General features: G+C 39.9%; 1 protein-coding gene across 4 annotated transcripts in view; it reads right to left on the bottom strand.

Moving 5' to 3' along the window:
* FBXO16 (F-box protein 16) overlaps positions 1-14,232 on the bottom strand; it is a 45,803-nt gene extending 31,571 nt beyond the window's left edge. For 3 of the 4 annotated variants that reach the window (XM_019733271.2, XM_019733272.2, XM_019733273.2), the window contains exons 1-3: positions 14,091-14,232; positions 9,979-10,114; positions 2,354-2,389 (exon numbers count right to left, since the gene is read on the bottom strand). In XM_019733271.2, the coding sequence (XP_019588830.2) occupies positions 2,354-2,389; positions 9,979-10,077 (135 nt within the window). In that variant the 5' untranslated portion in view covers positions 10,078-10,114; positions 14,091-14,232. Of the gene's footprint in view, positions 1-53; positions 81-2,353; positions 2,390-9,978; positions 10,115-14,090 lie in introns of those variants that run through there. The other variant, XM_074338351.1, reaches the window with a different exon arrangement.
* Between the last annotated feature and the right edge of the window lie 100 nt (positions 14,233-14,332).

The raw sequence follows: 14,332 nt of genomic DNA, 5'->3' as shown, positions 1-14,332 counted from the left end.
CTCATGAACGGGATGAGTGTCCTTATAAAAGAGACCCCAGAGAGATTCCTTACCCCTTCTGCCATGTGAGGTTGTAGTGAAAAGACAGTAGTCTGTGAACCAGCAAATGGGATCTTACAAGACATCGAATTCACTGGCACCTTGATCTTGGACTTCCTAGTCTCTAGAACTATGAGAAATAAATTTCTGTTGTTTATAAGCCCCCTGGTCTATGTATTTTGTTATAGCAGCCTGACTGGACTAAGACACTTAGGAAAATGAATTTCAGTAACTCCTAGGAACGGGCATTCTGTCTGCTGTTATATTCTGGGTCAAAGACGCACCCTTAAGGATGAAGGCTTTTCCTGTATGCTTTTAAAGATGGACTATTTCAAGTCTGTTACATATATCAAGAGTTAAAAAGAAAAAAAATTAAGTATAGTTTTGTTTAAAGTAATCCTCATTTGTTTAAAAAAATGAGATATAATTCACATGCCATAAAATTCAACATTTTAAGAATAGAATTAGGTGGTTTTTAGTATATTCACAAGGTTACGTAGCCATCACTATCTAACTCCAGAACATTTTCATTACCCCAAAAAGCAATCCTGTACTCATCACAGTCAATTCCTCTTCCTCTTGTCCTCCAGCCCCTAGAAATCACTAGTCTATTTTGTCTGTATGGATTTGCCTATTCTGGACACCTCATGTAAATGAAATCATAGAATAAGTGGCCTCTGTGTCTGGTTTCTTTTACTTAGCATACTGTTGTCAATGTTCATCATGTTGTACCACGTATCAGTACTTTATTCCTTTTTGTTATCCTTATTTTTAAAAAATTTTGGTAAAATATACATAACATAAAATTTACTATTTTAACCATTTTTAAGTGTAAAGTTTAGTGGCATTAAGTACATTCACATTGTTGTGCAACCACTACCACCATCCATTTGAAGAACTTTTTTATCATCTCAAAGGAAAACTCTGTGCCCATTATATAATTTTAACTCCCCGTCCTTTGGTAACCTCTCTTCTACTTTCTGTCTCTATGAATTTGATTACTCTAGGTACCTCATGTAAGTGGAATCATACAACAATATTTGTCCTTTGTGTTTGGCCTGTTTCACTTAACATAATGCCTTCAAAGTTCATCCATGTTACAGCTTATATCAGAATTTCCTTCTTTTTTAAGGCGTACAATGATATTCCATTGTACGGATACACCACATTTTGCTTATCCATTTATCAGTTGATGGATATTTGGGTGTTTATACTTTTTGACAATTATGAATAATGCTGCTATGAACATTCATGTACAAGCTTTTGCATGACCATGTTTTCAATTCTTCTGGGTGGTAGAGACTACGAGGTGGGGCTGTAGAGGTAATAAACATTGGTGAGTAATAAACATTGCCCAGAGATGGACATTTTGATTATGACCCAAGAATGGACAATGACCACTGGGAATCTGTGTCTCCTTTGAGGAAAGAGTGAGAAAGTCTTCATTTGTATAAAGGATAGTTGTATCTTGTTAAATAAAAGCATAAAGTTGTTACTGTAACAACTTTAAATATGTAGAAGGGTATATGTGGATACTAAGTAGCCAAATGAAAGAAATGTGCCGGTTACTAAGCCATTGTCTCTCAGATATAAACTCACCTTTCTGTATTCTGCTTGGTGAATATAGAAGGCTGGGGCTTTACAAACCGTATTTTTCATTTGACAGCTGACTCTCTGTTAAACGCTGCCAACAGGGAGGGTAGCACTAGAGGGAAACTGAGGTAGAAGAGCCTTACTCTTTTGTTTCCTTACTGTTCCTAGCAGTGTCACCCTAACTCTTCACTCTGACAGTAGCTGTTGATTCCAGTGTCTAGTATTTTCCACACTCCCAAAACAATGACACTTCCTCAGACATATCAGAATCAGCTGGCTGTCTTCTACTTTATTCCTCAGAAGTCTGTGCTGCCTACAGGACCAGTCCCAGCTCCACAAAGGCCTTTCTCTGAGCTCCTAAGTTATCAGTAAAACTGGGAGAAGATATTTCCTGCAGTTCTATCTCTGTGGCACTTCTGTGTTTCCTTTTTATCTTTTTTGTTTTCCAGTATTTACTTAACCAGTTCTAGTTATTAAATTTAAGTATATCTGTTAAAATAACTGGTATGATTTCTGTCTTCCTGACTGAATCCTAACTGATATGGAAAATACCAGTCAAACTTCTCAGGTTATAAACAATCACTCATTACCTTATGTCCAAACTGAATTTGTTGGGCTCTATGAAGTAAGTATATTTCAAATGGTTACCCATAATATAAAAGTTAAGTATATTTCAAATGGTTACCCATAATATAGAAGTAAGTATATTTTAAATGGTTACCCATTTTCCAAGCAAAGCTCTTCTTTCTTCAAATATCTACAATAAATACAAAAGAATAGAATGATTATATATTTCATGGTTTAAAATACCCGTTACAAGAAAGACATCATTAAAGTATCAATCAATAAATATTAAATCTTTTCTTTGTATCAACTGAGTATAAAAAGACAGATTTCATTCCTGAGAAGGTACTTTATTTATTTTTAACTTGGGCAAAGTATCTTTTTCTTCACTTTCTCCATGCAGAATAATTCATCTTAAAGAAGAAGTAATTTTTTTTAAGGTGAGAAATAAGAAAAGAATGGAATTGTAAAGTAAAATCAATTTTAGAATTGGAAAAGAGATGAAAAAGCTGATAAAGGAAAAAAAGGGAAAACAGAGATCCTCCCCCCCAAATATTTCAATATCAATAGAATGACAACTTGTGAAATTTATGAATGAGCAGCTCTGTTTTTATATTTCAGTATGTATATATATCAGCGGATATACATGTACTTATATGTTTGTAGGATTAGAAATTTGCATATGTGTACCTCTGGCCTTACAACTCAGTGTTTATCTGTGTAGTTTTGTTGTTCCATACTATTTAGGACAGAAACCATGTCTTATTCAACTTTACATCTCCAGCGGAGAGTGAGGTATATCACAGATACTCATGTTCGCTGGACTGAATGAATTTGGTTGTGACAATGAATATCCTTACGGATGGATCCGTACAATGTGAGTTATTTATATATTGGTGTAGAAGTGTTTTTCTGAGTATCAGTCATATGTGTTTTTCAATGAGTGAGGAAGGGAAAACTATTACCAGAATGTTGGGCAGAGGAGGGAGTTATGGAGAGAGGAAGCCAGAGAAAGTAATGAACAGATGTGACTGTGTCTCTCACTCCCACACATACACCCTGTCAGCATTCAGAATTGGAATCGATGCTTTTCCCTTCCTCTTAGCAGTATCTAAATTCTCTAGCCCTGCAAGAATGTTCCTACTTGGAGAGTAGCTCTGATCTATTTCTTCCCTTTGTGTGGAGGAGGATGAAGAACTGGTTTTATTCTTTTCTTCCTTTTCTAGACTCTCAGACTCTAGTTTTAAAGGGCATACAAAATGAGGATTGAAATAATTGCTTCGACAACAACCTCAAGGCCAGTGAAATGGCAGTTTTGCTCCTGGCCTGAGTTTTGCTCCTGAGCAAATCTCATACATCACAAGTAGATATTCTTTGCACATCAAAAAAAAGAATGCCCTTCTCTCCTTCCCCCCATTAACTGCCACCTGGACTATTAGGACCCTCAAATAACAGCAACATTTAAACTTAGAATTTCTAGATGAAATTGGAAGAGAACCTATAGAATATAGAAGATTCAAAAATCTGGATTCACATATTTCCTGAACTCTTCTCCTCTGTCTAACCAAATCCTATCAGTCATCAATCGCCCAACCCCAGCACGTTTCTGATGCCCAGGGATCTAGCTCCTCCCAAATCGTACTCCACTTACAGCCCAGGCCCCACTTGGGTTTGCTAAGGCTCTCTAGTTGTTCCTGTTCATTTTAGCTCCCCATGTAGATTACAACCACTTTCTCTCTACTCTCCACTGCTTCCATGGCAGGCCCTCAATAAACACTTGCTGATTGAAAAACAGCAACAACAAAGCTTCAAAAGTCATAGAATTTTAGAGCTAAAAGAAATCCTAAAGATTTTTTTTTTTGGCTCAGCTTCCTTATTTTAGAAAAGACAAGCAAAGACCCAAAGGGGTTACATTTATAGATTTACAACAATCACTGGTTCCAGACCGTGTGTTCTGCTCAACTGTGTATGTGGTTTCTCACTGGAACCGTGATCTTCCCAGTCCTGACTTCCAGCTCTACATTCTTAGTGACCTGCTGCCCATGCTTTTGGCCTTACAGGGGAAGAAAAGGTTAGATCCCAAGACCACAACCTCCTTTCAAAAGGAGGACAGGAAGACCATCATGGTGGCCAATGACAGTATGAAGCACTGGGAACAAAAGGGGCACTGACTTTGAGGGGACAGGAGAAGCAGCAAGACGGTGGTGGGAAATGAGGTGGGTGGGAGATCGGGGACTATCATTCAGGCTAAAACAATAGTCTTCAGAGGGCCAATGACCAAGTCTAAGCAGGGTCGATGTGATAATGGAGAAAATAAAATGGAATAAAGATTGCCAAGAGAGTCACTTAAAATAGAGTCAGGAAGCTATTAAGGAAGTGGGGTCTATGAACATCTTGTGCCTCAGTTCTCAGAGCTGCATTTATGTTGCTAAACCTGCTGCGAAACTCACCTCAGGGCTGAGCCATACACATCCTGGAGCCACAGACATCCTGGAATAACAACCGCTACATAGACACATAGGGACTTTACTTCCTTCCTGGTAGTTTTCACCTCTCTTATTTGCATATTGGAACTAACCAATCCCTGTTAACCTGGCCAGCAATCCTTCATGTGCATGAAAAATTACATTTTGTGGTTTTTGCCTTTATAAATCCTGCCTTTCCTTCCACTCTCCAGAGCGCAGTTTGAGGCGCTACCTGAATCTTTGTCTCTTGGATTGCAATCCTTTTGCTCAAATAAATGTGTTTTGTTCAGGAGTATTATTCAGGCTAAACCAACACTCTTTTAAGGGCCAACGACCAAGTCTAAGCAAGGTCCAAGTTCTTTACCGAATGGCATCTAGACCCACGTAGACACTGATGGGAAGAAGGAGGGGAGAAATACTAGATGAACTTAGACCACACAATTTGGGACAAATTATTTCATTGCCAGGTCCTCAGTTAGACTTAGAGTCTTATATTCTCTGGTTTGGAGCAAATCTTCATTTCAAAGATTTGCAGTCATGTTCTTCATTTTAAATAGCTGGAAAACAAATATCGACTCAAAATGGCAATATTAAAATAGATCTTTCTTTGCAGAATGTTTATATCACAGTTTGCACTGAGCCTGCTGTTAAATCAAAATTCTGCATTGTTATTTTAGTCTGTTGACACTGCAGTTACATATTCCACCATGTGACATCATTACGGTGTAGGAATGATACACATTGGGGGCTCCTAAATTATGATTGATTGACATAACTGGGTGCTTTTTCTCAGAAAGCCCACTTAACATGTACTGTATTCCATCTGTGAACCATACTCGAAAAGAAATGTTGGCTACTTTTAATTCAAACACTAGATGGAAAATAAAACTTTAAAAAGATTCTTCTTCTCAAAATTCACAATGCCTGAATTGTTTTGAAATCTGTTACATTTGCCTATGGTGATGATATTTTTTAGGCATCTGAATTTGAATTTAATCTCTTTGCTTAAAGTCTGCTGTGAAGTTTAAAAATCTTGAGACTCTTATTTGTCTGAAACAGTTACATATTTCACATTTTACTCTAGAATAGAAGACAAAATTAAAAACAAACAAACAAAAACAGGACCTCAAAATTATACTGATCATTGGTGACAAATGCCTTGTTTTTGAAGTGTCGAAAACCCCCTTGAAATGATTGCATGGGGACCTTCTGGCCAGCTGTATCCTTGGCATCTACTTTTTTTTGTTTTGTTTTAAAGATTTTATTGGGGAAGGGGAACAGGACTTTATTGGGGAACAGTGTGTATTTTTTTCCAGGATTTTTTCCAAGTTGTTGTCCTTTCAATCTTAGTTGTGGAGGGTGCCGTTCAGCTTCAAGTTATAGTTCTTTCAGTCTTAGTTTGGGAGGGCGCAGGTCAGCTCCAGGTCCAGTTGCAGTTGCTGGTTGTAGGAGGCGCGGCCCACCATCCCTTGCGGGAGTCGAACCGGCAACCTTGTGGTTGAGAGGACGCGCGCTCCAACCAACTGAGCCATCCGGGAGCTCAGTGGCAGCTCAGCTCAAGGTGCTGTGTTCAATCATTAGTAGCAGGGGGCGCTGCCCACCATCCCTTGCGGGAAATCGAACTGGCAACCTTGTGGTTGAGAGCCCACTGGCCCATGTGGGAATCGAACTGGCAACCTTCGGAGTTAGGAACATGGAGCTCCAACCGCCTGAGCCACCGGGCCAGCCCCTTGGCATCTACTTTTAATCCCTTTCATGGTCAGAATGTTAGATTTGAAAGGGACATCATGGTCATCTGACCCAAGCTATTCATTTTATAAAAGAGGGTAGTAAAGCCCAGAAAAGGTAAGTGACTTATTCCAGTCATGCGGGAAATTATTGGTACAGCTGATCTGGAACCAGAATGTGCAATTCCAAGAGTTCTTGTTCTTTACTTACTGGTATTTGTCTTTGTTTTAAAATTTGACATTTTATCACACTGTATAAAGTAAAAAAATGAAAGCACTTTTCTAACAGGACCACCTTCCCCAATGGCATCCAAATTAGTGATTTTCCTTGGGGGGAAGCCACTGTTCAGAGCTTGTTATATACATACAGAAATTCTACGTGTGTGTGTGTCTATTTACATGTATACACATACACATGTGTATATACACATACACAAGGATTTTGAAAAATAGTTTTATTCCAAACTAGAACCTAACTAAACCAAAAAAATATATTTTTTAATAAAATGGGAGACCTGAACAGCAAAATAAATATTAGCTCTAGAAATTATCATTAAATTTGACAAAAGCTATTCAAAAATCAAAAGAAGATCATGTCATGCTTGCCATAGTACTCATACACTGCCCAGATCCCCCTCCAGGACTGAAGGATTTATTCATTCCCCACCTGTTGGGAGTGCTGCTGGCTAATAGCCACGAGCTCGAGAGATTTGCCTTGTCCATGATGCTGAAGGTGGCCACAGGGTCAGTGGAGGCCTTCCTGAGACTGCAGCACACCCAGCTTCTTCCTCCGCCCCAAACCTTCCCCCAACGCTCCCCTATGGTGATGATCCCAGAGCCCTCCCCAATCAACACCCTACATGCCAACCTCAGAGTCTGCTTCTCTCGTAACCCAACCTGCAACAGGCCATCAGGCAATTAAGACACTTTTTTCTCCATAGATCCTAAGTTGCTTAAGACTTCCAATTTTTCAAAGAAAAATTCTGAAAATCAAGGCATCTAACGAATTATGTATTTCAATTCAAGTCACTTTTTCACACGTGTGTAAAACCTTCACCATTCTATGGGAAAACAGATTTCAGAACTAAACACTGAGGGTTTTGGGGAGAGAAGCTGTTATATAAACTGTTGGAGAACTAAGAGCATTGCAAACAGATGATCAATATATTCTTGTTGAGCTGAATAAAAAAGACTTTCAATAAACCTGAGTTATTTAGGACTAGATGAAGGCTGATTTCTCTCCCTCTTTCTGCCTTTCCTTTTGTTTCTCCTGGTCCCTCCTTTCTTTTCTAGCTCACTCTTCTTTCCACGCTTCCTTTATCTTTTTCCTTTTTAGTCTCTCTCTCTTTTGTTTCTCATTATTCCGATTGCTACACTAGCTCCTTTGTCTACCTCCCCAAATTGCTCACATTTCACATCAGAGGAGTAGAAATAAGAAAGTACTGAGCAGGAGGGTCAGGATTGCTGCTTCGACTTTGCCAGAGCGATGAGCGTATCTGTTGGGTTCAGAGAGGCAAAGGGTCACATCCAGGCTAAGGAAGGAGGGACAAGAAGGTGAGAGTATATGGAAAAGGTCCCGGGAGTATAGCTGAACTCGGACTCCATGTCTGATGCCTCAGGAACCATACAAGGCACTGGTGACACAGAGAGAAAAGACAGACTCTCAACTCTTAACATATTAGAGTCAAGTAGAAAAGCCGATAAATGGTGCTGAGAGGAAAGAAAAACAAGCAGGAGGCTTCCTATTGAAATAACAGTTGAGTGGACTCTGACAGGAGGCAAGAGGAGAGCATGTGCAAAGGTGTGGAGGTGTGAGACAGAATGGCTCTTCTGGGAGCCTGGACACAAGATGAGAGGAAGCAGTGGCAGAGGTTGGAACTGGGAGGCCGACTGAGGTCACCTCATGAAAGGTCCTCAATGTTATGCATGGGGGGTTGGAATTTACTCTTTGGAGCAGGCCATTATGGGTTTTACATAATAGGATTAGATTGACATTTTAGAACGATCATTCTGGGACCAGAACAGAGAATGGGTTGGTAGGGATAGAGGCAGTGGAACCAGTTCGGGGGTTACTGCAATGCACCAGGCAAAGGGTTATGAGGCTATAAACTGAGAATATGGAACTGGAGGTATATGGGTGAATGGAGATACATACCTGGATGAAGAGCTCTAGGAGGAAGACTCCTAAAACTTTGACTTGGATGTGGAAGTGAGAGGAGCTGATAGACACTCCTCCCCGGGCCTCTCACACGTCTAAATGTCTTGGAATACCAAGAACGCAAGGCCCTGACTGCTCTTTTCTTGGGCAATTTCTCCAAGTTGTTTATAGCAAGGCCACCTGGAGCCACGAGGTGCCGTCTCCCTTTGGGACTAAGAGCAGGTTTGCTTACTGCTTACTGCAAAAACAATGGATTCTCTGGGCTCATAGTTCCTCAGCTGTGATGCACGCCCATGTATTTAGCTGGGCCCTCTGCATCATTCCTGTGGGACACAGTGGGAAAGGAGAAGCAACGCAAACACGTTGCTCAGGCTGCTTGCTACACTGTGAGTAATAAAGTTCTTTGTCTTTGACCCAAGAATCTTGTGTCTTTTGCGGGGAAACTGTAGTGTCTTCTATGCCAAAAGTCACAGGTTAGGTTACGGCCTTGTAAATTGGGGAAAACCAAATCCCAGACCTAACAGGAAGAAGGAAGATTTCTGGCTTGCGTGATTTGGTGTAAAGTGGTGTCTTTCACCGAGGGAAGTAACTGGTGTGTATGAGCAAGATAATGAGGTCAGTTTTATTGATGTTGATTGCATTCTACTGCCAACCAGGTGTGGTCCTTATAATAGGGACAGTTGACTCTTGAACAACGAGGGGGTCAGCGGCGCTGACCCCCCATACAGTCAAAAATCCATGTATAAGTACAGTTCAAAACCTGTGTTGTTCAAGGATCAACTGTACCGATAACAGCTCACAGAGCTGTTGGTAAATTCTGCCCCTAACTGAAGCAGGAACAGAAATCCCCAGAGACGCCAATCTCACACCCCAGCATGATATTCAGCTTTGCATCCTTGCAATCCTTTTTCTACTAGTGCCTCCGCAGATTGCAGGTGGGAAATAAACTTCTTAAGAGAACCTGAGTCATGTGAATAATCAGATAAGATTATTCATGTTATTTATTTGGTTAAATGTGCAGCATTATCCAGTAACTGCCACGCTAGGAAGGAAATCTGTTTTTTTGGAAACTCCTCAATGATTATTACCCTCTTCTCTCTCATTCCTGGTAGGTCCAGCAGAGAACCAGTGATGGAAGAAAAAAGGCATTTGAGGTGAGAGAGAGGAGGAATGGCAGTGGAGGAAAGAACGAATCTAAGACCTTTTCATCACAGGTAGGAACTGTGTCTATTGCCAGCCTTGCCCACACAGCAAGGGCTCAATACAAGTTTTTGGAAAAAAACCAAAAAACAAAAAAAAACCTTCATTTTTTTTCATCCATTACACAATCCTAAACAATTAATGTTCATATTTTTGACAACTAAAATGTTAATACTTTTATTCTTTCCTTTAAGGCATGGATGCAACTGATAAAACAGCTCTGGTCACTTACTTGGTCATTCAAAAGCTGATGGTTTAGGGGTGTCCAGGTACTCATTTTTGTCTGCATTTTGGGACCATCTGTGCTTTTTGGAGGTGCAAATGCCATCATGAAATAACTGGATATTCTTCCATAAGAAAAACTATACCTATCAGAAAAAATGAATAACATAATCTTTAGAATATTAAAAATACTAATATTAAAAATACACCATCTTTTAGATTTTGAGAGAGGAAACTGGGGGGAACATTTATTGGAAACACTTTAAATGTCAGGCACTTTATATGTACGCTCAATTGAAACTCATAATAATCTGGTGAGATGGTAGGTTTTAGCTCATTTATAGGTGAGGAAAATGAAGCCCATTGAAGCTACATGCCCTGCCCAAGATTATATAGACAGTAAGTGGTGGAACTGGAAATCAGACCCAGGTCTGTTTAACTCTACTTTATTTTCACTGGACCACAGAGGGCAATTCAGAATCACTCCTAGCTAAGAACATACGATATTGGCCAGAAAGAAGTATTTTAATTCATAAAATCATAGTGCAATATAAAACCCTCCATTCTCGTCCCTTGTGACTTTCTTCTTCCCCTCCTAACTTTCTGACATCTAAGTAACAAGGGTTCTAGCTTGATACCATATTTAAATAGTAGAATGATGTAATGTACAAAGCCAAGCCTGTAGAGACGGACAGATTTGATTTTATTGCAGGAAATGTGCTATTTTCAGATGCCCAGTACATGTCTGCCTTTGTTTGATTAAAGCACTATAATTTCCATGAGGAATTACTTTTCTCTCAATGTTTAGAGTTTTCTGGGGTGGTTAATCAAGATGGCCTCCCCTTCCCTGGCCAAGAGGTGGTCACAGAGTGAGCGAGGCCAGCTGGATGGACACTGGCTTATCCTTACTGTACAGCGATGGTGGTCATACAAAGTAGCACTGGTGTCCTGTTAAGTTGTTCCTGCTTCCTCACCCTTCAGAAGCCTGTTGTCCTTTCTTGTCCATTTGGCGAGCCTCCTGATATCCTTGCAATAAAGTTCCTCTTTTGCTTACATTAGCTAGAATCTATTTGTATTGTTTACAACTTTTTTTTTTTTTTTTACCTCATACAAGTTTGGTCCTGGCTCTAACACTTAGTATTAATAGCTTAATAGCTGTATAATTTTTAACAAGTTATTGAATCTATCTGAGCTTCAGTTTCCTCATTTGTAAAATAAGAATGTCTGTATCTACCCTTCACTGCTGCTGTGAAGATCAGAGAATAAGGGTCCCGCAGACTGCCTGACAGGTAGGTGGCCTCAATAAGTAGCAACTTCCTTGCAGCCTTTCTTAGAACTTTCCATCATTCACAGAGTGCTTCAATGCCTGGCCTTTAGAGGGCCATAACACGATATTTTAAGATGGAAGACATTGCAAACAGATTGACGGTGGCTTCCGTATATACTCTCAGTGTTTCTGCCTTCCTCTCTGCAGGTGGGTTTCATATTGGAAGGCAGTGGTGATGCCTGAGGAGACCTGCCTGATTTATTGGCTCTAAAAATTACTCTGCAGCAGCAAATATTGGACAATTAAAAAAAACCACACATTGGTTTTTGGCGGATATGGGATTCCCCCAAATACTAGATCTGAAAACTTTGAGGCTCTCACTTGATATATAATAGTCTCTCTCAGGTTTAAGTTATAGCGGAAGATACAGCCAATGTTTCAAAACCTCAGTGGCATCACGAGACAATACCTTCTCGCAATTGCCTGTTGCCACCGTACCACTGGAATAAACAGGGCTCAGACCAGCCCTCACGTTCTTCTCAGCCCCCTAACAGCTAAATATCTGAGTCACACATGTTTAGCTAAGTTGCAAAAGGCATAAGAAATGGTTGCATTACATATTATTAATTGGCAGCTATAAAAGTACATGTGAGCCGGCAAATTATAGATGCAAAGCATGGTCACTGAGTCTAGATCTGCCCAGTTATAAATTACACATTTCTTTTTGTTGTTGTTATTTATTTACATTTTGACCTTTCTTCTCATTAAACCAGTTGTTTTTCATCTTTTTACGAGGGCCAAATAACTCTTTGAGAATGTGATGAAAGCTCTGAATCTCCTCCCTAGAAAAATGCACATGAATATAAAATGTTGCTTATCCAAGGTTAAAAACTCCTGCTGTAAGCTGAGAAACTCTCTTCTCAGTTTGTGTAGGAAACAAGCTAGGCAAAATTTTTGAATTAGGACAAAGGAGCTTTTCTAGGGCCTCCCCAAGGACCTGCACTGGTTGCTTCATTTTTTTCTGGTTCCTCAGAGCTGGAAATTTTTTGAATTAGGCTATCTTCAAATCAAGTTGAGGAAAGTTTTGTTTTCAGGACATGGGCCTAGCCAGGAGAAACAGCCCTCTTGGAACACCGTCCTGCTGAAGCACGCACATGGGGTATCCTGCCCAGTCTTTTGTCATTCTTTTACCATTTTTTTTTTCCTTCCAGAAGGTTGGCAGTGTGCATACACACACACACACACACACACACACACACACACACACACACGTCCACAGTATAGACCACTCAGGACTATTCTAAAGACAGACACTTTCATATAACATACACAAAAAGAATTGCCCCCACTCCATCAATAAGACAAAGGAAGTTGTCTTCCTCTCCTTCCACATATAAAGCTTGTGGTTGCTTTTTTGTGACCTCTTTTCTCCTTAATGGCTGTTCCTGAACATTCATCTTTACTATTTCTTTGGATAAAAAGGAAGAAGGAAGGCCTAGGGCCCTAACCCCCAAAGTATTGTTCTAGTTCCATGTTTAACAGGAAGGATGGGTTCTGTGATAAAGTTCCAGTGGCCACACATCTCCAATTCCATCTTTTCACTGTCAGCATTATTCAACTTTACTAAGGACAGGTCTCTGCTTTAATGGAGCTTACAGTCTACTGTTAGAGAGGTTTTTTTTTTAACAAATAAAAATTATATATATATATATATATATATATATATATATGGTGTGCAGAGTGATGTTTTGATATATGTATACATTGTGAAATGATTACCACAAACTATTTAACATATCCATCACCCCCTATATTTACCACTTGTGTGTGTGGTTAGAACACATGGGATTTACTCTCAACAAATTTCAAGTATATATTATTATTAATAGTCACCATGCTGTACATTAGCTTTCTAGAACTTATTCATCTTATAACTGAACGTTTGTACCCTTTCACCAATATCTCCCCTTTTGCCCCAGCCCCCAGCGTCTGGTAACCTCCATTCTCCTTAAGAAGGTATTTATTAAAGGACCAGTTGATCATGTCACTTTTCAGCTCAAAAACCTTCAGAGGCTCCCTAATGGCTAGCAAATATCCAGACTCCTTCGCATGCATGTCTAGGTCCACTATGAATTTATTTCAATCTACCTCCTCAGCTTCATCTGCCTGTCTCTCCCTTTATGCACAATCTGCCCCCACACAGGGAACTTTCCAACACTCAGAGAAAATAATACAAAATTCTGTTTCTTTGCTTATGGGGTTTTCTGACGTTGCTCACCTGAATCCTAATCTCATAGTACATAATACTGGGTAGGTACTCAGTTGGTTTTGTTAAACCAACGGAATGAATGAATTCAACAGTGGAGGGGGGGCCGTTTAATGATTAAAACTAGTGAAAATGCAGGGTGAAACTCGGAACATTATGAATTGAGTACTAGGATTATACTAAAGACTGTCGGGTTTTTATTTGAAGTTTACAGAGCAGAATAGGATTGAGTTTCTCTGCTAACACACAACTCACCCACTGAAAACTGCAGCATCATTAAAGAAGGGAACCTCAGATATGATCAAGTAAGTATCAGGCAATTACGGTTAGATTTAAATACGAATTGATCTTATAGTCAACTAGTTGAAAGCAAAAACTATAATAAAAGAGCTAGTGCTTGATAGGTACAGAAATAATTATCTGTTAGTTAATTGCATAACTATTTAGCACCTGGTACTTTAACTGCAGCTAAAACGGAGCAAAATGTGATCTCCAGTAGCACTGGCAAGGCTTGTGAGAGGCCCAAGAGGATCTGAGAGTGGAACTCTCAAAAGTCTCCCTCTTTTTCATGCACTACCCACTGCCTCACCTCTTTTAGCTCGTCTCCCTCTTCAAGCCTCAAGCGCTGGTGTTGCCATAGTTGCCTTTTCTTTGACTCTGCCCAGCCCCCATCCTCCTAGCTTCCAGTAGTCCAATCACCATCTACAAATCCTTTCACTGATATCCGGGGTCTCTTAGGCAACAATGTGTGGTCTCTTGATTGGCCAGGAGAACGAGAAGGGCTGGCTTCAAAATTGGGCACACGGATAAAATGAAAAAGTGAGAGAGCCA

The sequence above is a fragment of the Rhinolophus sinicus genome, linkage group LG07 (assembly GCF_036562045.2).
Source record: "Rhinolophus sinicus isolate RSC01 linkage group LG07, ASM3656204v1, whole genome shotgun sequence".
In the NCBI taxonomy this organism is placed as follows: domain Eukaryota; kingdom Metazoa; phylum Chordata; class Mammalia; order Chiroptera; family Rhinolophidae; genus Rhinolophus; species Rhinolophus sinicus.
The sequence above is the reverse complement of the archived record's forward strand: the minus strand, read 5'-3'. Positions and strand labels throughout refer to the sequence as shown.